The sequence below is a fragment of the Protopterus annectens genome, chromosome 5.part1 (genome assembly GCF_019279795.1).
Source record: "Protopterus annectens isolate FY-2018-M chromosome 5.part1, PAN1.0, whole genome shotgun sequence".
Taxonomy (NCBI): Eukaryota; Metazoa; Chordata; order Ceratodontiformes; family Protopteridae; genus Protopterus; species Protopterus annectens.
In genome coordinates, this window is record NC_056736.1 from 87,285,596 (window position 1) to 87,309,879 (window position 24,284).

The following is a 24,284-nucleotide window of genomic DNA, read 5'->3' on the forward strand; positions in this document are numbered from 1 at the left end:
CATCTATATTTATGGTAAGTGTACACAACTGTACTATGTTCTTCATGTTTTACTGTTGCAGTCATCACACACGGGTAAATTCCTAAAGCTGAAGTAAAGGGTGGAGGCAGTCAAGAAGAGTTGGGGCTGGCTAGTATGCCTGCAAGACTATGGTTGCAAAGCCTGCCCTGGATTTGGAAAAGATAGGCACATGGTAATGCTTGGTGAAGGTATGAACAGAACTCCATGTTGCAGCCTCCAGGATGTCCCTGGTAGGGACCCCTTTGAGAAAAGCTGCAGAGGTGGAGGTTGCCCTTGTGGAATGTGTCCTGACCCCCTGAGGGGGTGGTCTCCCATGGAGTATGTAACAGAAATGGATAGAGTATGCTATCCATTTGGAGATGGTCTTGCTCTCCGCCCCTGCTGCAAAGCTGACTAGTAACTGGTCAGTTTTCCTAAAGGGCTTAGTCCTATCCAGGTAGAATCTGAGCTGCCTGTGCACATGTAAAGAGTGCAGGATCCTTTCCCCTTATTTTGAGGCTTAGGGAAAAAGGTGGGCAAATGAATAGATTGGTTGAGAGCAACACTGGACACCACTTTAGGCATGGAATTTGGGTTAGTCCTGAGGGAGACCCTGTCAGCATAAAAATGATGAAGGGTTCCACAGCCATGAGTGCTTGTAGCTCAGGCACTCTTCTAGCTGAAGTGATGGCCAGAAACAAGGCTGTTTTCCAAGAGAGGAATTTTAACTCCGCTGAAGCTGCAGGCTCAAAGGGAGGTAGCATGAGCTTTTCCAACACAAAGTTAAGGTCCCAAGCTAGGGTAGGAGGTCTTCTGGGCGGCCTTAAGTTGATTGCCCCTCTTAGGAACTGCCTGATGAGAGGGTGAGAAAAGAGAGATGGCAGAGGCATGAATTTTGATAGAAGAGAAGGATAGGCCCCTGTGAAGTAGGTCTGCTAGGTAATCCAGGATGAGAGGTAGGGAGGGCTGTGCTGGTTCAGCTCCTTTAGCCTAGATCCAGGTGCAATACCTTTTCCACTTGTCAGCATAGGATTTTCTAGTGTTGGGTCGTCTGGCCTCACGTATAACGTCCAGGACTTGCTTGCTTAGGCTGGCCACTGGAGGAGAGGTCAGGGAATAAGCCAGGCTGCCAGGTTCAGGGTCTGCAATTGTGGATGCAAGAATTCTCCATTCTGCTGGGTCAGGACAGTTGGAATCTGAGGGAGGTGCCATGGAAGCAGTGCTGACAGACTGCGCAGTAGTGAGTACCAGTGTTGGCGTGGCCAGTCTGGGGCAATCAGGATTGCTCTTGGTTTTCCTCCCTTATTTTGAGTAGTACCCTTGTAAGAAGAGGTAGGGGAGGAAATGCATAGATTGCAGGATGCTTCTAGGGCATCAAAGCCACATTGCAAGGTGTGCTTAGTAACTTGGTTTGCAGAATGCATAATGTTCCTGTAATTCTTTATTTTCTGTACAAGCTGGAAAGGTAGATAATTTTTGTTTAAGGAGTTCCATTGTATGTTGCTGGTATTTCAACATGTGGAACTGACAATTTAGTGCTCTAATGGCAAGAGTTGCAGAGGTGTATACTTTTTTACCCCATCTGTCTAAAGCTCATGAATCTCTGTCCGAAGGGGTAGGATTCTTAGCTGTGGTTGCTTTTATTCCTTTAGGTCCTTGGGAGATGACCTCTGGGTCAGCAGTAGGATTTTTGAAAAGAAATTTGTGAGAGTCAGGGACTCGGTAATACCTGTCAGGTTTCCTGGGAGCAGGCGGTAGGGTGTCAGGAGTTAAACTGGATTCCATGAAGACATCATCCACAACATCCAGGATGGGAGGAATAACTAGGGGTCTGTGCTGTGGTAAATCTAAAATTTCCCTGAGTGTCTTTTTGGACTGAAGATAATCCTGACATTCCCAAAGGAAATGCTCTCTCAAAGTATGTAAGGTTTCACCAAAAGAAAAATCCTCTGGATGACAGGCAGAAGGAATGGATTTCTCTGCATCTGAATCTTCATAGCAGAGAAGGGCATGTCTTCATATTCAGAAACCTCAGAGTCGTCGGACTCCTGGTCAGATAAAGCTGCTGAGGACAAGTCTCTCTTTCTTTTAGAAGGGGTAGGCTGGCTTCCCCTAACAAGCAAGATAAGGTCTTCCGCCATTTTAAGCATTTGAGACTGAGGCATGGAAGAAGGTGTTTGAGCTTGAGTAGTCGGCTTTTTAGGCGTAGTTCGTACCCTGGGCCTTAGAAACTCGGTAGTTTTAGAAAGAACTGAAGATGTGAAAGAAGTCGTCGGTTTGTGTCGAATATCGGTAATATGAAGAACTTCTTCAGAAACCGGTGCCTGCTCAGCGGCTCCGGACCCATCCAAGGTAGAGACATCTGCAGGATCCTTAGTCAAAGAGTCTTGCGGCATACCGGACTCTGAACAGATCTCAGTAGCAGCCTGCAAATCCACAGAAGCGGGCATCAGGGACTGCGAAAGCGCCTCACTGAGTACCAGCAAACTGGCGACTAGCTTAACAGAAGCATCGTCAGCAGTTTTGGACCTGTGCGGTCTGTCTCGGTCTTTATCCTTACATTTTTTCAGAAGATCGTTAGTTGGATGGCTTACTGAAGCCATTTTGGAATACGGAGATCAAGAGTGAAAGTATTTAGCTACGATAAGGGCCCGACGTATAGTTCTGACGTTGAACAAAGGACAAAACTGACAGTGAGGGACGTCGTGGTCTGGGTCTAAACAGGTGATGCAGTAAGAATGGAAATCTCGGTGTGGTAGTTGCTTTCCACAGGCGAGACAATTGTTAACTTTTTCTGACTTTGGTTAGAGCAAGAAAAAAGGATCCCCAATGGGGTACTTAGTTTTAGAAGACTTCAACTTCAATTTCGTAAACGAAAACTCAGGTAGCGGCCAACCAGCACTCATGCAAACTGCTTCTGCTTCGGGCTCCTCTGCAAGAAAGACTGATGTAATGGCATCGGCTACCTGATTTTATACCACTGATGACCTGACATCAGTCCTGGAGCAACAGCAACAGACGCAGAAATACTAAGCCTCTGGTATTCGGGCCGACTGAGGGCTACCCCTGGCAGGATAACCCAAGTGTGATGACTGCAACAGTGAAGCACAAAGAACATCTGGAAAAACTGTCTTAACAGGTCAGAAAGGAGTGAGCTAGCAAAGCAGACCTGGACTTGGAAAAGGCATCTACTTTGTAGTGCTTAGTAAAAGTGTGCACTGAAGACCAGGTAGCTTCTTATAGAATTAGCCTGCAATTGACCCCCTTGTTGAATGTTCCAGAAGCGGCCACTGCTCTAGCAGAATTAGCCTTTAGAAAGAGGGCAAGGATTTGCCCTGGTAAGTGTAACAGAGTTGAACCTAGAAATCCAGCTAGCAATAGTCTGTTTGGATACTGGCTGACCCAGCTTACAGTCCAGAAGGGAAACAGTTGGTCTGACTTGACTTAGTCTTGTCTGGGTAAAATCTGAGTTGTCTGTATATATCCAGGGAATGAAGAATTCTTTCACTGCTGCTCTACGGATTGAGAAAGAAAACAGGCAGGTACATGGCCTGATTAAGGGACATGCTGCTAACCACTTTAAGCACGAAGGAGAGACTGACCTTCAGTGACACACTGTCCTTATGGAAAATAAGGAAGGGGGAGTAGCCATGAGCACCTGGTGCTCTGAGAGCCATTTAGCAGAAGGGAGAGCTACCAACAAAATGGTTTTCTAGGTGGAGAAGTTTAGTTTGAAAGAAGCAGCTAGTTCAAAGGCATGCAGAGTGAGCTTTTCCAGCACACATCCAAAATCCCAAGGAGAGGCACTAGTTTCCTCTAAGAGCAGGATCCCTTTTAAAATCTGTTCAATTACAAGCCAGGATATAATACAAGAGTTAAGGGGAAGATGGGCTGAAATGGTTGAAATGTAGGCTTTAACAGATGAATATGCCAAACCACCTTTCATGTGCTCACACAAATAAGATAAAACAAGAGGAACTTCGCATTTTATTCAGTCCGGAGTTTAACTTGGCTCAGGATTGAAAATATCTTCCATTTGGCTATGTAGGATTTTTGGGTAGTGGGTCTCTGCTTTCTGGAGAACCCAAAGCACATTCTGAGAAAAATTGGTATCTGGAAGAGATCAGAATCCTATTGTCTATAGGGTTAGGTTGACAGGATGATAGATTGGGGTGAAGCAACAAGCCCTTCTGTTGTGCAATCATGCCCACTTTGTGGGGCTGCTTGTGGTAATTGCACCTGGCTAAGAGGGAACAGGGAAGCAACACTGCATTGGCCAAAAGGGAACTAACAGCAAAATTGTATTTTTTTTTTTACTTTTAGATCTTGAGTAAAAGTTTTGGGAGCACAGGTAGTGGAAGAAAGACATAAAAAAATCTTCCTGCCCACTAGAAAGACGAGGTGTCTGTTCTCCAAGCCTGGGGACAATGAGTTCTTGTGCAGAAAAAAAAGGAGCTGTTTGTTGTTCTCCAAGGCACATAAGTCTATCTGTGGTGTGCCCCACTTGTAGACCAGGTCTAGGAAGACCTGTTTGTTGTGCATCACCCTTTCATGAGGGTCTTTGATGGGCCTGTTGAGGGAATCTGCCAAGACATTGTCCTGGCAGATGTATCCTGACTGAAGGGACATGTTCACCTTGATGGCCAGGTCTCAAACAATCTGAGCTACACTGCATAGTCTTTAGGATCGTATCCCTCCTTGCTTATTTATCACATGACTGCTGTGTTATCTGTGAACACTCTTAGAGGTCCTGGTTTCCAGAGATGGAAGAAGACTTGTAAGACCTGAATGACAGCTCTCATCACCGTCAAGTTGATGTGCTCTGCCTTGACACTCAGTTGCCAGCAACCCTGGGCCTTGTGAGTCCTTGCTCATGGCCCCAAAGCCTCATTGGAGGCATCTGTGTGCAGTTCTTGACTTGGACTCTGCATCTTGAAGGGCAGGCTTGGATTGAGATTCAACTGTGTTACCAATTAAGGAATCTCCCTCGAGACATGGTATGAGAGAAATATATATGTCCGGGGGGACCATACATTTTTTCTAATACCACAGTTTAATCCTAATCCGAGGCTTCCTACTCATCTCTAGAAGATGACTCCACAGTAATCGTCTGTGGAATGGGTGGAGATGCCCAAAAGAAAGGATGCTTAAGAGCCATAATGGTTTTGAATAGGCCCCGAGATGAGTCCATGCTCTCCTCCTCCCTAGAAGAATGAGGGGAGAGAACAAAGTTAGTCTTCTCCCATTTCTTATTAGGAGTTCCATCTGCATGGATTAAGCGCAGAGGCACCAACCCCTGGCATATCTCAATAAGTGACCCTGGAATTTCTTCCAGTACTAAAATCTGAGGGATGCCTTCTGGATCCTATAAGATAATAATCCACAGTTTCCCTTTTCCACTGCTGCAATACTCACTTCGGACATGCAGTCCTTGGATGCCATACTGGCCTCCAATGGTGATGTTGCACACGTCGTCTGAGGAAGAGTCAGACATAATGCAGGTTCTGCAATCTCAGCAGGTATATCAAAATCTGATTGGGCAGACTGAACATCAGGCCTATGCATCCTGAATTTTTTTTCTTAGGTGTGGACTGTACGTCAGGTGTGGAAGGATCCCCCATCTTAGACTAGGCCAAACATTTTAGTCATTGAGTTTCTAGGAAAGTACTCAATGACAACTAATGGGAGAGTAAAGTCTTAGATATGATGAAGTGGCAGATGGAACAATAATAGAGTCTTGCTCTGCGCCTAAGCAGAAAAGGCACTGGAAATGTAGGTGTTAGTTGTGTATCTGCCTACCGCACCAGAACTTTCCCCTCCATGTGGGCATCTTACAAAATCACAGATAAACAAGATAAACAAGATAAACAAGAAAAGGAAGTTTCCCCAATGGGGCACTTATCTGAATCCATGAAAGCTTACTATACAAAATACCATGCAAAGACTAGAGCAATAGGTATGAGACTTGCATTCAGGCTGGCAGCGAGACAGTTGGGAGGATTCATGCTTATACGTCTGCTTATGTACCCATATTCTCACTGGCTGAGGTCATACTTCCGATGCAAGGCTTATGGAAAGTTTAGTCTTTGGTAACCTGGCTGGATGTCAGTGATGAAAACCCATCTGTTTGGAATACTGCAACAGTGATTCCAGTCAGGACATAATGTATTTCCTTGACAGAATTGTGCCATGTACAGCAGCACTTTATCCATGAGCTGAGACAGCTTCTTCTTTTTATGTGCTACTATGTACAGTATATTCTCAAAAAGACTGACAGGAGTTTTCAGAACAATTACCTTTTAGGTGAAGTACTTCCTGTTACTGCTGCAGGGAATGGGTTAGTTTGGATCAAGGTTGCCAGATTGTCCCTATTTGAGTGGGACTGTCCCGGGATCAGCAGCCCGATACTGAGTCTCGGACTGCAGCTTAAAATCCCAGCGAAACAGCCTCCGCTTTGTTTTTTTGATTGGCCCCTATGCCTGTATACAAGCCAATCAAAAAAAAAACATTACAAAATGGAGCTACTTCTCTTTAATGTGGAACTGCCTGATGCTCCACATTGAACAGAAGAGGGTCTGGTGTGTGATTTTTTTTGATTGGCTCATATTACCGGCATACAGGCCAATCAAAAATTGCCAAACATGGAGCTACTTGTGTTTAATGCGGAACTGCGATGTTCCGCATTAAAGCCTTTTTTTTCCCTTCTTTTTTTTTTTTTTTGGGTCTTCACTTAGTGTGAAAGACCTTTTTTTTTGTCCCTACCTGGCCTGTCAGAAATCTGGCAATCCTGGTTTGGATCCACGAGGATAGTGTAACTACTTTGTAATCAAAATTCATAAATGCAATCACAAAGCAACACAGCTGAACAGAACATACTTCTGAAAGTCTTAAATCTTCTAAAAAGCAATTTTTGCAACAAGCAAGCTCCTCTGCACCTCTGACATAGGGGTGTGTGCCCGCATCCCCTGCTGCTTTTATATACTAACTTTGAGACCTCTGTATCTCAGGGGGAAAGAGGAATCCTCAACATACCACAGTCCAAACCTTCAGCAAAATCCTGAAATTGTGCACTAATGATCAGACATCAAAGTGTCATTCTCATGTGTTGCCTACTTAAGTTTAGAAGCTGCAGAGTCTTCTGTTGTTCACTATGATTTCTTAACAACATTTGTTGCCACAGGCATGGCAAAAGATACCAACATGGGCTGTAATTCTGGTTACTATAACATTTGTTTCCCTGATAGTCCTACGTCACCTTTATGGAACTCATCGGAGTCTGTCTCATCGGTTAAGAACTGTTACTTCCTTTTCTGGTGTGTAGATGTCACTGAATGAAGGTTTACCGAAATTCCACAACTGACAGAATACTGAGGGAATGCAGCAGAAAAGTGGGTCTTAAATGATGCTTTTGATTATCCTAATCTAATATGGGTTTTTGGAGTTTGGCAGATTTGCCGGGAACTATGGATGTTTACTGATAAAATTGGGTTCATATTAGAACGACGAAAACACATTTTGTCGAATGCGTTTTTGTCGACACATGTAGAGCGAACAGGCAAAACAGCGAAGCGGCTGTTCAGAGAATTCTTTCCCTGGGAAAGAAGTCGCTTGACCGCTTCGTTGCTTTGCCTGTTCTGGAGTGTAGTGTGGTCCCTTGCCCTGTATAGCTCCCGAGCGTGATTGTGCAACAGTTACTGACCTTAGGGTTAGGGTGCGGGTTAAGGTAAGTGCATATGTATAAAAGTGTTTACTGTTTTTTTATTTTGCTTTAGATGTATGGGTGTGTGTGTGTGTGTGTGTGTGTGTGTGTGCGTTTTTAGCTGTTTACTTTTGTTTTGGGGGGTAGAATTAGGGTTAAGGTAAGTGTGTTTGTGTTTGGAACTATTTATGCAAATGTGCAAGAGTTACTGACCTTAGGGATAGGGTGCAGGTTAAGGTAAGTGCATATGTTTTAAAATGTTTACTGTTTTTTTTCTTTGTTAGATGTATGCTTGGGTTACGTGCTTATGTGTATTTAGTTGTTTACTGGTTTTTGGGGGGTATAATTAGGGTTAGGGTATGTGTGTATGTGTTTGGAAGTGTTTAATTTTTTTTTAGGGGGGGGGGGTTGGAACAGCGATTTCATTCCATAGGAAAGAAATCTCTGTTCTATGGTTTCAACGTTTTCAGTGTTTGCTGAATATGTGTCGATGTAACACCATTCGCTGTTTTCAGCGTTCGGTGTTATAATATGAACCCGGTAAAATTAACACCAATGTATGAAGAGTCAAATGATGGCAGACCTAGCCACCTTTAGCTGACAGGAAATTCAGATTTTAATGGGACATACTATTAATGGCTTACTGTAAGCATCACTGGAATTAAGAATCTATGAAGTAAAAGGACGTAAAACCAGAGAACAACATTGGCTGAGGCCTCTTTACAATGACCAGTAATTATCTGTCATGTGATGATAACTGGAACAGGGATAATAAGCCACTGAACTGGGCTGACATTTTCAGAGGAGGCCAAGACCTGCAGGCAGCTTCCTGTATTTCCCAAGATGAAGTGAGAAAGTTGTTCTTGAAGAAAATGCTGTTTTCATTTTCAAAGATGACAAAAGAAAACTAATTGTGAATTTTTTTTTACTCTGGTCAGCTTTTCTGGACAATCTTGCAGTGCCTTTTTAGTACCATCAGAAAGTAAGCAACTTGACCTGTTTGCTCATTACTATTAAGCACAACCCTAGTTAAGACAAGGCACACGGGTAGGTGTCAGTCATGCTTAGTGATGATCTGGCTTCTTAACAATGCCAAAAATGTAACCTGAAGTTTTATAAATTTCCCTCACAGGACCCCTGAAGAAAATGGTCAGTAATGAATTTATGTCAAGAAAGCAAGGCAGAAAAAAACTACATATGAACCCAACTTGCTCATTTTATAAAAGCAAAAAAAATACCTAACAGTCAGTAGAATAACCTTTCTTTCTGGGTCATGGTTATGCCTCTAATGCCAAGCAAGCAAACTACAGATAGGGATATCCTCCAAAGGAAAATGTGATGTGAGAAAGTCATTGAAGGTGCTTCCATAATGGAATAATGTTCACATTCTAAGACATTTCCTGACTTAAAAAGGGCTCATAGAAGTTATAATAGATCTACCATAAACTACCAAGCTTTCCAAGTTTTATTCATCATTCCTATCAATCTGTTTGGAGATGTCAGATTTCTGCAATGCATACCACCTACTGTAACTTAACACAAACAACGATGTGCATGGCTGCCATTTCATACAGAGGTTTTGTTCTTGAGCATACCACCTGCAACCAGGATTTGAAAAGTGAACCCTGGTCAAACTAAGGAGTGTGGGCTCAAGTAGCAGATGGTCACCTTTCCATCCTAAGGGAGGATGTCACCTTGGCTGTTGAAGCAATGACTCCATGTGGAGCTCTGTAATATACCAGCATGCAAATCATAAACTTACTTTGCAGTAAGAGACCATATTGGCCTGATTGTGTGTGAATGCGGTCAATATGTGGCAATGCACAGGTGCTACACATATGGGGACATGCAGAAGAAGATCTAAGGCCAGAAATCAGATCAGGGGGCTCATAATGCACCAGAGGCTGAATTTGGAAGGCTGGGCATATAATGAAAGTAACTGCTGACAACTATATGCGATGGAATCAATGTTAAAGAACGTGACTGCTGTACTAGAAACATAAAAACATGCTGCACAAGCACAACTCAGTACAGTAATATGCGTGTTCTAAACTGCATGTTCAATTTTTCCAAACTTAGAAATGCATAAAGACAGTGGTCATGACACAAGGCATGTGAGATAGTAAGATTAGGATTGGTGAGGCATGAGACAATAGTTTTCCAAACTGGAAGGAAGTAGACACATGCACAGCAGTCACTGAAGGGGTTCTCCTTTCCTCTGGTTGCTGTTTGAACAGAAGTTAAATGTGCTAAATACTTTAGTTATTTTATCTGATGCAGTTTTGACTGAGTCAGTGAATGAGGATACTATCTCTCGGTCAGAAGTGACAGAAATGGATAGTGTGGTTTTATCAGAATTTTATGAAGGGAAGTTGATTAACAGTCAAAATGAGACCACCAAGCTGTTCTGTATTTTGCTAATAGATAACTAAAAAACAGTTCTGTAACTGAATGCTGCTGAAGTGCCAGGAATGTTGGAAGCCATATGAAATAAGGTAAACCTGACTGCCTTTGCTTGATATATATACGTGGAGTGATAACAGTGCACATGGCAGATAAAGCAAAGGGTTTGCACAACCTGCTAGAAGCCAATGAACCAGTCAAACATTAAATGTGCAACACCTGTGATAAGGCACATGAGACAGCATTTAAGTGTAATGTAAGGCAAGACAAGAAAGAAAAATTTAAGGTTACATGGTGTTTCAGAAGGCGAGGAGAAAATAACTAGACTGAATATGTTTAAAAAAAGCAAAGTAGACTGGTTTTGCAAATTGCTTCTTGGGAATAGCATGAAGCATTTGTCACTACCAGAGTCCAAAGTTAAGTATGGAAAACAAACACTAATTTTGATAGAAGATTTGACATGGGAGGGGGGGGGTTTTTGTGTGGAAAATGACCATTCTGAAGTGACAGTGAAACACTGTCTGTATTTTGTGAGTGCAATATAATACTGAAATGGAAGAGACTGAAATGTAGACTTCCACTCCTGACCATTTTTAAGGTGTTTTGAAATGATAATGTTATACTATCTGACACTCTTGATAAACCTAATGGAAAAATGTAGTTATTTTTCAATTATTTTTACTTTGTTGAATGTGTTGTGTTAATATCATTAGGCCAATCACTGGCTTCTTTTCAGAGGAGACCCAGGATGTTATTCATAGCAATTAGGGGAAATATGGCCACAGCACTGGGACAGTTATACATTTGTGCTGTGCCAGGAATAAAATGTGTGGATAGACAGCCATGAAATAGGGTATCTTGTGAATAAGCTATGTTAAAATCCAGTTAAAGAAAGGTTTATCCAATAATTGTATGCAAGAGCGAAAACTGGCTTTAACATGTAGAACATTTTCACTTGTACTATGCTGCTAAATTTATAGTTAGTGAGGCTTGTGTGGGACAGTTGGGTTGCTATGTCACTTTTTTGTTAATAAGAATGGTCACGGGTGCCTACCTTATGCTTAACACTGGTTAACAAGGTACAAATGCTGAACTTTAACAGTGTGCAAAAATGAATACTGCGAGTAAACTTAAGCATAGTGAAATGTTAACCATTCAAATAGGCAGACTGTTACTGAATAACTACAAAACAGAGAGTTTTGTTTTGATTACATTTAACTGTGCTATTGAGCAGATACCTGCACTTAAATGAATTACCTACTAACAAGAGCTAGACTTCATTGTTTTGCTTTTTCCTATCATGGTCAGATAACTTAAGCATCACTTTAAAGGTGTTGTTTCACAGGACTAAGTCAAATTAAACACAATGGCTGTACACTGTAACTGCATATTTGGTATGTTATGAGACAGGCTTAATAAGCTGTCCTCCAATACTCATTTAACACAACAAAGAACAAGACAGACGGCAGTACCTTAAATCACTTTTACCTCAGAATATTGTAAAGGAACAGAGCAAAGAATCATATTTACCAGTTACAACTAACAAAATAACTTAAATTTAAACTTACTGCAGCCATATCCTTCACTAATTTAATGATAGTCTCTGCGATCTGGGTTGAAGTGGAGCCTTTCATCCACCAGTGACTTTCACCTCGTCTAATGTAGCTGCAAAACATGGCATGCATTTAACTAGAGAAGATATCACGCAGAAAGAAATGCCTATACAGCTGAACAGTAAAGACAGAAAGTAATAATATGCTGTAAAAGAAACAGACTTGCATATAAAAAAGAAACTGTTAATACTATAACATGTATAAATAAATGTGCAATTCACATATCCCTTTTGGCTCTGACTGCCTCTAAAATATTTTGAAATAAACAGTATTAAACAATACGTATTCATGCTCAATAATCTTCACTGGTACTATGAAGTTGTGCAAGCCCTAACAATAATGTCAGATATCTGAATGAACACTTTGTAACAGTAACAAACAAAAATAAAACTAATACTTAAAAAAAGAAAAAAAAAAAAAACAGCTGCTGTGCAAATATGCACTGGCAATAAAGAGTTTGCACTGCAGATGGTTGTGTGCATTTTTTTTTTAATGAGGGAGGTGACCGCTAGTAAGACTTTATTGCCAAGCTTTCTGTCTACAAAGGAAGGCAGACATCCTTTCGCCTACAACAGCCATTATGATGTAGTCAAGACAGTGCTTTGAGTAGTTAAGATGATGAAAATATATTGATGGATGCAACAAGAAAAGGTCAAGATCAAGACACAGAAGCTTTTTTACAAAAGTTCAAGAAAAGAAAAGACAGGACAAAAGAAAAAAAGATGTTTAAAGTACATCTGTGGGAGTATACCTGCCATAACAGCAGACAGCTAGTGTAATAAGACAATGCAAGGAGGGGGCCACAAAAGTCTCTTCTTTCTCACATTCAGCGTAAATTGTCACAGAGTAGCAATCAGACAAGCAAACCATGCAAATGCATCATTCTGGGGAAACAAAAAAGGGGGGCCATTGAAACGTTATGGTCAATGATCTTCTGACAGGATATCCTCAATGCCAGAAGACTGCTCCCCCCTCTCCAATTCTCTCTAACAGTAACAACAGTTCTATACAGCTGCTGTTCTTCTCTTAGAGCTTAAGGGATCAAATAAATAGCCATTCAAGAATTCAAGCAATGTGGGACTTGAGTATATCAAACATCCTACTGGGTGCCACTAAATCATTTACTTATTTATGCTTGCATGTATGCTTGTTTTTACTTTTTATGCATGATTTTTTGACCGAGTTAGTCTCATTAAACCTATGGTCTCTATTTAGGGCAAATTTTGCCAGGGTGTGGGGAAAGTCCCCTCTCTTTCCCCTAGATGTTGCCAGAGGGTTCCTGTTAGATGGAGAAGAAAAAAAAATCCAAAATGGTGGATGAGAGCAGTGATCACAGTCTGGAAAGTAATGGTGCTAGAAAGAATGAAAATTCTTTTAAAACTGGAAATTGCTGTAATGGCAGGTGGTGGTAGACTGGCTGATTCTACCTTAGCAGCACTTACAGAAGACGGAGGAGGAGAACTAGATGATGAATCGACAACTTCATGGCTGATGTAGTGGAACACTGGTGTGCAATCACAAGGTGAGGACACTGCAAGTGCAGACACTCTAAAAGTCTTACTAAAACGTTAGCTGGTGCCTCTCTCTGTCTGAAAGAGCAAATACCTGCTGATGCTCAAATGGGAAGTCAGTTGAAAAGAGAAACTATGCTTTGGTAGCTGCAGTGACTTGTGGAGGTATGGCAGAGAGACAAACCATGGACTACAGAAAAACAACAGGCCATGCAGATCAGAAGCAAAAATGAGATGCCAATCAAAAGTAAGGTTACTGAGACACTATAATTCTACTTTTGTGACATACTGTGAATGATGTACGGGAATGAATGCACAGAGGCTCAGAATCTCCCTGCAAGGTGACTTTTGAGACATTAGTTTAGTACAAAATTTGTTACTGACTGTGAAAAAAAAGTTTTTGCACCCCATGGAAAGACAAGTTTAATAATTTAAATGGATAGCCAAAAAGAAAAGTGGCAGTACATCTCAGAACAACCACACATACAGAGGAAATGGAACAGATTAATAGGCAGTTACTAGGCATGATGTCCTGGAAATCATTAAGACCATACCTCTCAATCTCTTACTGGTATTGTAGTTAGAGTGGAGTGAGAGAGGCAACTGCCCCAGGTGCAAAGTGTTAAGGGTGCAGCCAATCCTGATCTTTATTTAATGCATCTCATTTTTGCTTCTGATCTGCATGGCCTGTTGTTTTTTCTGTAGTCCATGGTTTGTCTCTCTGCCATACCTCCACAAGTCACTGCAGCTACCAAAGCAAAGTTTCTCTTTTCAACTGACTTCCCATTTTATCAGCAGCAGGTATTTGCTCTTTCAGCTTTGAAAAGTCAGTACTGGTATTGCATTTGCGGACAAATCTCAGCGCTGCAGTGCTCTGTGCGCTGTCTAAACTGTAGCAACTGTTTGTCATGCACCTGGTCATCTGGTTGGTGTGCAAGTATAAGGAATGTCCATTTTTTTTAAACTCTTCAGTGAAGGATTTGGGGAGGTAAACATCTAACGATAATAAGACTATCACTTACAATGTAGCAATCCGCTTATTACAGTTAAGTGCCTTTTTTCAACTTGAAGTGTTGAGGAGGGTGGGGCACTAAGTCAGCAAAATTCTGCCTCTTAGCACAAAAAATTTGGAAAAGGCTAAAAATAAGGGGGGGGGGCAAATATCACCAACAAATTAAAATATGGCTCTTATAGACTTAGAAAGTTTACAGAAAAATGGATTTTGTATTAGAATAGATTTCCTAAAGGATTTGAAGTCTGAAACTTAGTATCTGTTACTATTTAGTGACTTTAATTCTCAACAATTTGCCAGAAAAAAACACAAATTGTATGAGAAACAGTGCAAAACTGGGAAACAAAAAAAAACATGGACATTCTGTGAAATTCTGGACAGTTAAGAGGTATGATAAAGGAGGCTAGCTTAAATTATCTGTTGCTTCAAACCTGCTCAAGGTCACACAGTAGGTAAATGAAGGCAGAGGGAATCAAAATCTCTACCAAAGGAATTTGCTAGTAAACAGCTTGTAGTCTTAATCCTCTGTATTAACTTCCATACTTAAAATACTGGACTTGTCCAGGATTCGAACTCGAGACTTCAAGCACCCCCAAAGCTAGAGTCACACCCTATACCAACAAGCTACTAACAACTTTTTTTCACCTGAACTTTTCCGCAATGTACATGCCATTAGAAAAGATTTTGATGGCAGAAGAGTGCAATAGGGCTTGGGAAATTTGGGTTTCTTCTTGAAATACAAGAAAGGAAACTAGTGCATTTACTGTATGGCTATGCTGACTGGGAAGAAAGGAAGAGTTAAACATTGGGGGCAACCCAAATCTATGGAGCTGCAATTCATTTGATCCAACATTGTACGAAAGAGGTAGTTTCAGTGTGAAGAACATGAGTATTCTGTCAAGGACTGTAAAATCATGTGTAGAAAGTTCAATTAATTCCTTCTGTGGTTTGACTGTCCATTACTGCAAAATGAGGTAAATGTTAATAGCACTGTAAACAGCTAACACTGAAATTATTGAATTTTGTAATGTGCAAAGTGAAGACAGAAGTATACAAGTTAAAACTGATGTTGTGCATTGTGACGATAAGAGGTATTGCCAGCCATGCCGGAAGCAGTTGGGTAGTGGATGTGTAACATATGCTAGCATAAACTAGCTGGAGTTTTGTAAAGAATTATATGTCATTTGTGTATCAAACTGATTTGTACAGATGCTTGTGCTGAAAAATGTATTTGTAAAGCTGCTTGTGTTAAAAAGTATCAACAACTGTGCCCTGCTGGAAACAAAATAAATGCACATGTATTACTGTAACTGAATTAAATATGTTTCAACAGAAGATACTGGAAGCACAGAAGTTAATCACAATCCATCTGCAGCAAACTTTGAAAAATACCTGAAATTAAATTACTTTATGGGCTAAGCCATAAAGATGTTATCCCACAGTTATGAATGGAGTCAGTGACGCAATGTCTGTGCTAGATAATAGTTTGAAGCTCCTGTAGGAAGAGTGGAATGGTTGTATTATTTTATGGCTTCCAGATGCTTTAATAGAACTTAGCTAAAGGTCTAGTGTGTTTTGTAGCACAAAGGCGCTAAACCCTGGCAGCTTCTGGTGATGGGGGTGCAGGAAACAGAGTCAGATGACCAGATGTGTGTGATGTCATTCTGTAAGCCAGAAATAATATTTAGATATTAGTAGGAGATTGCTCTCAGTATTCTGTATTGAGATCTGACAACAAAGACCATTCACTCACTTCGTCTTGCCTTGGGCTACTAAGTGACCAGCAATTCTCTAAATCAGTTAGAAAAACAGAGTGAGAATAGTTAAGTATTGTTTTTCCGTAACTCTGTGAATCTTTCCAGCTGTGTTATTTTCAATATTTCCTGTGACTGAAACTCTGGTGTTTACTGTAAATAAATATTTAGTATTTTCTTGTTATTTTATTATTTATTATTAAATACATTTAAACTTCTCATTGTGGCTGGTCCTTTTAGAAAAATATTTCAGTTTTGAGAGTATTTGGAGATAACTCTGGTTACTCCTGAAAGCCTTGCTGTTTGGTCAACATTATCATTTGTATTAATATTAACTTCACTCAGTATAATTTGGTACCCTTGTAAGAACCTTAAAATAGCTGTCAAGGATTCTGGTGGCAGTGATAACTACCTTACAGTCTGGGTATAAGGGGGCACAACAGGTGAATTTGTGCCAGCCTTTCCCAGGTGTGTGTGCAAATCAAATCTCAGAGCGTGTGCATGTCAGCTGCGTAGAGCAGGGACATAAGGTTGCTGGTTTCACAGACAGGGTGCTGGAGGACTTGACATGGCACCCCAGCTAAGGACTCAGCTCTGAAGCTGTGCCAGTGGGGAGTCTTACTGGGGGTATGATGAGAGAAAGAGAGGAAACCAGCCCCCGGACTGAGGATGCTCCCTGTGTGCTCTTAAGGGAAACTATGCTTAATGCAGAGAGGTCTGCATTTGGAAATACTGAGTGCATCAATTTCTATTCAAAGTGAACATCCCTCTCCAGTGTCAGTGGTGAGGACTGAGGCTCTTTGATAACTAGCCCAGAGTGGGGATGTCACATGCATGATGAAAATTAACAAAATAATGTATTACAGCAAATAAGGCAATAGAAAGTGAAAATACTGAAATGGTTAAGGCAATGGAGAAGGGAACTGCATTTAGAAACAAAGACTAAATATATTGCATTGCAATGTAATGATGACCAAGAGGAGTAGTAGTAATAATGCCAAGAGCATTGTGTCTTCAGGGCCAAATAACATACTAAACTGCCTACTGGTCAGCCTGAAATATGACTTGTCTGATCCCCTACAGAAGCTGGTCGATATCGGCCTCAAAAAGGCTTTATGCCAAATGGGAACTACTTGTTGATAGCTTAATGTGTTTTTATCTGATTGGCCTGAGGGTTTAACTTTATAAAAGTCTTTCACACTGCTTGTATAAAAGCCTCATGGATGTGCAAATGCAGTTCCCCGTGCTTGCATATACACAAACCTCTCCAGTTTAAAATTCTCTATAAGAAACACTCTTCACAGTCTCCCACTGTTCACAGCTGCTCAAAGAGCTGCCAGTTTGTGCAGAGGGTGGTACCGCTGCAGGTCATCTAATAGTATACTAATAAACATTTTCACCTTTAAGTGACTCTACCTTACTCCTTCCCATCTAGAAAATGTGTTTTCTTGCCTTACATAGCATAGCCTACATTCAGACTTGCTGAATCTAGACTGCTTGGTATAACTGTGCTCTTAGACCAGCCATCTTACATTAACAGGGCTTCCCTGCACCCTTGTGGCAGAATTGTGTAGCTCATGACCCATATGAGTTGGGTATTGCTGGAGAAAGGCTCAGTTTGGTGCTTTCACATTGGTAGTTGTGTTAAAACTGTTTAAATCTGCCCATATATAAGCCTCGTGTTTCTGTGGGTTTGCACTCAGTTTACTGGAGCTGCTCAACGTTTGACAACTTTAGCTAGAGGTCTGAGTGCATCTGCATTGAAATCCCAGGCATCCACTGCACAAAAAAATGAAAAATAAGTATATTTTAAGCACAGACTGCACTTTGTTAACTGTACTTAATAGAACTGCTGCTTCATTTTTGCTGTTTGTGACCAAGTCCAGCTAAGCCCACTTCCTTTCCAAATACCACATTCAGAAAAACCCTGCCAGAATGTACAGGCAGTTTCCCATCAATTCTCCTGCAGCTTGATTAATACAGACATCTTGAGGCAATGTACCAATTGCTTCATGTATACTGACAACCATTTACTCCTAAAGCAAACCAACACACTATGTGAGAATTGCAAAAGTACTGTGGAACTGGAGTAAATTCTCTTACGTAAAAACAAACTAGACATCAAACAGGTTGTCAGTGCACGCACACTTCACATCTCACACAAAATAAGGTCAAAAGGCATAAACCCACATATGTGGAGGTACTCACTAAAACCTACTAAAAGAATAGAGACCTCCCAAATGCACACCACCCTCAATCACCACTAAGCATAAAGAAACTACTACACATATCAACAAACACATCCATGTCTCAAGAAATAAGCCCCTAAGGCAAACGCATCAAATGTCTTGGTCATAGGTGTCTCCATAGTGAGATACACAGATGTCCTCCTCACCAGAATGGACAAGGAGGAGGTCAGTGTCAGCTGCCTTATCAGGTGCCAGGATCTGACCAATCTCGCATGCACTCAAGTCACTCAACAAGTACCGTTATGACTCTGTCATAGTCCATGTTGAAGTGAAAGACTTCAGATATACCTCTCTGGACTGTATGAAGAGAGACATGATGGAACTCTGACTGATTGTTCCAGGCAGGGATGTCCCTAGCCCTAAGCAGTATCCTACCTCCAACTAGGATGATGCCACAATAAAAACAAAACAATGATTGAATTTAACAACTGGCTCAGCTTCTGGTGTCAGTCCAGTGGGATCTATCAGCCTGGGAGAATATGGTAGACAGACCTCACAGCTTCCCTAGAGATGGTCTGCACCTGTCCCCCTAGGCTTTCAGACACTGGCAAAGGCCCTTGCCTCCCCCATAGTGCCTTTTTTTTAGGCAATGTCAAAACAACAAATTTTTCAATGTAACATAGGGTTGTGCTGTTTAATGCTATGAGTTTAAACATGAAACTGCACTCCCTGGAAGCACTCCTCACCTTGGAGGATGCTGACGTCTATGCAGTTACCGAGACATGGTTCAAGGGCACTGACAGCACCCCAGCCATGCAAGGCTACAATGCCTTCCGCGTGTTCAGACCTCAAAATGAGCATGAAGGAACCAAACGTGGAGGTGTATCCATCTTCATTAAAACTAAACCAATTTGAGACTTGTCAAACAGCATGACTCTCTCGAACTACTCCATGACCAATTAACAACAGAGATAGTACCAAACCACATCATTACTAGCTACAGATACTCAACAAGAACCAGGATAAGCACACCGCGTACCTCAATTTACTGGAATTCCTCACCACACAGCCCAAAAACTGGGGGACATACACAAGTAAAAAGACACTCGCCCAAAGGTTCCTGGACTTTGTTAACACAAATGTTTTGGAACAGATAGTCTGCACCCCCAATAGGGGCTCTAATGTTCTGGACATAATACTCACCAACATCGGGGGGGGGGTGTCACTGTACTTCCCCTTTCATTATGCCCTCCCTGGTTAGATCAGACCACAAATCAGTCTTGTTTGAAGTAACTATTGGAACTAACAACCTCACAGGAACAAAAATTATAAAAAAACTTCACCAAAGCTAACTTCAGTGTACTAAGCAATGCTATGAAAAGCTTCATACCACCCAAAATTGCAGACACCAATGATCAATATGCAGAAGTGTACACAAATGCCTTGTATAAACACTTAAATGACTGTATAACCTCTGCTGTACTTGACCAGATCAAAACCAGATCTTCCTTTAAAAGCAAGCTACCATGGTGGACTTCCAGTACAAACAGATTATATAACAAGAGGAAACATCTGTTGTCAAAAGCAAGAGGGATATTACTCTGCAGAGGAAGAGTTCCTTCCTAAGCTGAAAGAGGAAAATCATAAATCTTTTAAAGTCTTCTATAGCAAATTATGAAAGTAAAATCACACCACTAGCCAAGGGTAATCATAAGGCATTCTTGAACTACATCCAAAGTCTAAAAGGGAATGCCCAGCTATGTGCCAAGCTGGCTGTAGATGGGATCACTCATACTAAACTGGAAGATATTGCCAACCTGCTAGATGACAGATTCAGTGCAAACTTCACCCTCCCCCCCCATCCCCACCTACCACATCCCAAAGCATTCCTGACACTAGTTGTCTGCCTAGTATCTCTAGAGAACAGGTCATCTCTGCCCTTGCTAAGGCCAAAAACATAGCCTCAACAGAGCCAGATAATATCCCAGGTTGTTTATTAAGAAATATGAAACAAGACCTAGTGGACCCACTTGGTGTTCTCTTTAATCATAGCCTGAGAACTCACTATATTCCGGCAGAATGGAGAAGAGCAATTGTAATCCCCTGCATAAAGGGGGGGCCATCAACTGACCCTGGAGACTACAGACCCATAAGATTTACCAGCCTCATCTACAAGGCCATGGATAGAATTATCATGGTTCTTATCAACAAGGACATAGGCAACCTTCAAACGCTAGACCCAACCCAGTTTGGCTTTGTTAAGGGTAGATCATGCTTATTAAACCTGGAAGACTTCTTTGGGAATGTCACCAACACCATGGATGAAGGTAAAACAGTGCACACATCCTATCTCGACCTTGCCAAGGCTTTCGACACAATCGACACAACTCCCCACTCTGGCATCTTTGAGAAACTCTCTCAGATAGGGATTAGCCCTTATGTTACTAGATGGATAGCCGACTGGCTCACCTACAGAACACACACTGTCAAAATTGGTGACTCCACCTCCACCTGTAGACTCGTCACCAGTGGAGTACACAGGAGCCTGTGCTGGGCACCTTACCATTTGGCATCTACTTCTCAGAAGTCCAGGCCAAAGTAGATGGCCTTTGGCTCACCCAAGTTCGCTGATGATCGCAAATTGGGGGCAATCACTGAGTCACCCAATGATGTCAACATATTACAAGAAGGCCTAACTCAAAAAAAAATGATTGGTGCCAAAGCTATGGTCTAAAATTAAATGCAAAAAAATATATTATTATTCCTCTTGGCAAAACTGAATTCCCTACAAACTACTATACTGACAGCACTCCCATGACTTACATCCCAGTGGTGCGAGATTTGGGAACACAGGTTGACAACAATCTGAATTCTGACAAGCTTCCACAGTGGTAAGGAAAGCCCTCTATGCAGTGCACCTCATAGGCAAGGGCATAGCATCCAGGTTAAAGGATGTTATAACTCCACTGTATTTGACCCTCATCAGACCACTATTAGCATACAATGCACCCCTTTGCAGGTACCTCACCAGACAGCTGGAGAGACCTCAGAGGTTTCTCACTAAGAAAATACAGGGACTCCAAACCATGACCTAAGCAGACAGGCTGAGAGCCCTGTCACTTTACTCTGTATCTTATAGGCTGCTGAGAGGCGACTTGTCCCTGGCCTATAGGGCAATCTCAAACCCTACCCCAATGGAAATGCTGCACATCCCCAAGTCAAATGGCTCAAGAGTCACTTGCGCTAGGGATCGCAACCTATCTTGTGACATTAACAGATTATGCTGGAAAGGCAGATATGTCTCCCAGAAACTGTTGTTTTCCTGGAATAAACTCCCTATTCAAATAAAACAGAGCTCCTCAGTGACCCTAATCAAACACAACCTAGATAACTGGATGGGAGACCACAAATTCACCCCTGGGGTGGCACCCATGTACCTTAAGGACAGGGGTAGCCAGTGTTGATCACAGACCCACTATGTTTATAAATTAATTCTGCGAACTACTCAAAGAATAAACAGGGATACTTGGGATTAACATAGCTAGGCTTGTAAAGGCTCTAGAGCAGCTAGCTTAGTAACCTCCTGTGAACATATGAATTGAGTACAGCAACAGTCATTCCCTTGCACAAAAAGTGGAGCTTCAATGGACCCATGTAATTATAGAACAGCTGGTGTCAAAATCAGGGAGTAAAATTAAATGCCAAGAAATGCATAATCAAATCCTTTGGCAAGCATGATTTCTCTTTTAATTATCACATTTACACCACACCTTTGAAAATTAATCCCACATTTAGGGATCTGGGAGCCTATGTTGACAATGAACTGTCCTTTGATCACTACATATTCACTGTAGTAAGGAAGTCCTTTTTCATCACATGCTGATATCTACAGGTTTTACCACAAGATAAAAGAGATGTAATTGTTTAATGGTACTCGGTACTCAGTACTCATTAAGCCGATCACTGAGTATAATGCCATTGTTGGTATGTACTTTTCCAAACACTTGCCACAATTGGAATGATCACAATACCAAAGAAAATCATGAGCCTAACTAAACTGTAAAAACTACACAGATTATCTAAAAGTCTTGCCCCTGTTCTCAGTATCATACAGGCTACTGACAGGCGACTTCTGCTTTGTGTATAAACTTTAACAGATCCTATTCTGTCAAAGCAATTACACATTTGAAAGTCCAAGTGTGTCAAACACCTGCTTGAGAGATTTCAAATCTCTTTTTCAAAATAAACAGAACACATGTTGGAGGAATAGGTTTGTATCACATAAAATACCACTTCTATGGAACAGTCTTCCACTCCACAAAAAAGTTACTTCTCTTACTCTACATAAATGTTAATTTGGATGAAGGGATGGGTAAATACAAATTCACCCCTGGATTTGCAAACCTTTCCCTTATAGACAGGACAAGCACATAAATACTCCAAAATATCCTTGTTTGGCCCATATGGTTTATTCATATACAAAATCTAAGGGCTAAAAACAACCAAGAGAATGTAAGGCTAGGCTTCTTACGATCCTCACAGACCAATAGCCTAGTAAGTACATACAAATCTATGACAACAAAGAAAGTGTGTTAGGTGGGATAGATGAAGCATCTACTGTAAATAAAGTAGGGAAAAGGAAATTGCAAATAGGGGTTTTGAAAGATGCAATAAAGGAAAGGGCTAGTATAAATGTGGCAGTGTATGTAAACAGCATTAAAAAAGAACTGCCAAAGTTATTAGTGTATGAATGATGTATAAAAGATATATTTAGAAGACATATGACTTCTGAGCATAGAACAAAACTTTTGTTATGGGGAAAATATCATATAATATGGAGTATATTAAAGACACATGTTTGAGAACAGCTGTATTTGTAAAAATAAAACATTAAGGTGATGGATGTTAAAAATGGAATTCTAAGAAGGGTGGTGATAAGTTTACATGAGAATATATGAAAAAACAATATGGGTAATAGTAGTATATGCAAAAACATCTATTGGGGAGAGTGAGAATGCTTGAAGAAATAAAACTTTATGTTAATTAACATGGATATTATAGTGAAGTGTGACTAACTGTAATGTACAAAAAAATGACAGGAAAATAATACAAAACATGAGTACGTAAAGAAGTAATGAAGTATAAAGACTTCATTTACAAAGAGAAATTATATTAATGTCAGAGGAAATATGTCAGAAACTGACCATGTAGTGATGTTAGATGGTATATATGAGACTCAAGGGGGGAGAACAACAGATTTTATAGATCAAGGGAAGGGTTTCAAAAACATAATGGGAGACATTAGTAAGACAGAAAAGTTGAGACGTAAACAGCACATTTTATGGTATGAGCACAGCATAATTAGGGAATTTTATGAAACATGGTCACACCAAAAAAAAGTATAAACTCATATTTCTGAGAATGGAGAATGAAATGGAATAAACAAAAATATAAATATGGTAAAGCAGTGCAGGAGTATGAAGAAATATTTGAAAGTGGTGAGAGTGAAAAGAAAGATAAATTTATAAAAATAACAGACAGAGGATGAAACTGATAACTTTAATCAACAGAGCTTATTTATCATATAGTTACATTTATTTATATTGTATCTCTTATAAGTGCAGGTGTGTAAGAACTTAATATAACAGTAGCTGTCCGGTTGTTCACTACTGCAATATTACAAACTGATGGGGTATCCTGACAAAGGCAGCCATATGCCTGCCCAATACACTACAGCTTGGCAGACCTCCTTTTGCTCCACACGTCTGACATATGATTTCATCCAGAAGTATGCAGACAACATAATGGATATATGGACAAGAATTACCTCAGGACTTTCTTACCGCCAGCTGGGAAGTGGAATAGAGCTTCAACTTCAGTCTGTCAGTTGTATGACTTGTATTTTTTCCTCAGCCATTGAGCAAAAAAGTGTAATTTGTGATTTTTGTGATTAACTTTTTTACATTATACATGAAAGATAATTATATCAGTAAAACTGGGAACATGAACATATAAGCTTAAGAAAAAGAATGTAGCCCATAATGCAGTACAACACATATTTTAAGTTTTTGTACAATAACTGTGAATTATCTCAAAAATTTGC

General features: G+C 40.8%; 1 protein-coding gene across 1 annotated transcript in view; it reads right to left on the reverse strand.

Annotated features, from left to right (window-relative positions):
* MYCBP2 (MYC binding protein 2) overlaps positions 1-24,284 on the reverse strand; it is a gene marked incomplete in the record, with an annotated part of 5,088,083 nt that overhangs the window by 250,169 nt on the left and 4,813,630 nt on the right. Inside the window, 1 exon segment of the mRNA XM_044072904.1 lies at positions 11,671-11,767. Coding sequence (XP_043928839.1) covers positions 11,671-11,767 — 97 coding nt within the window.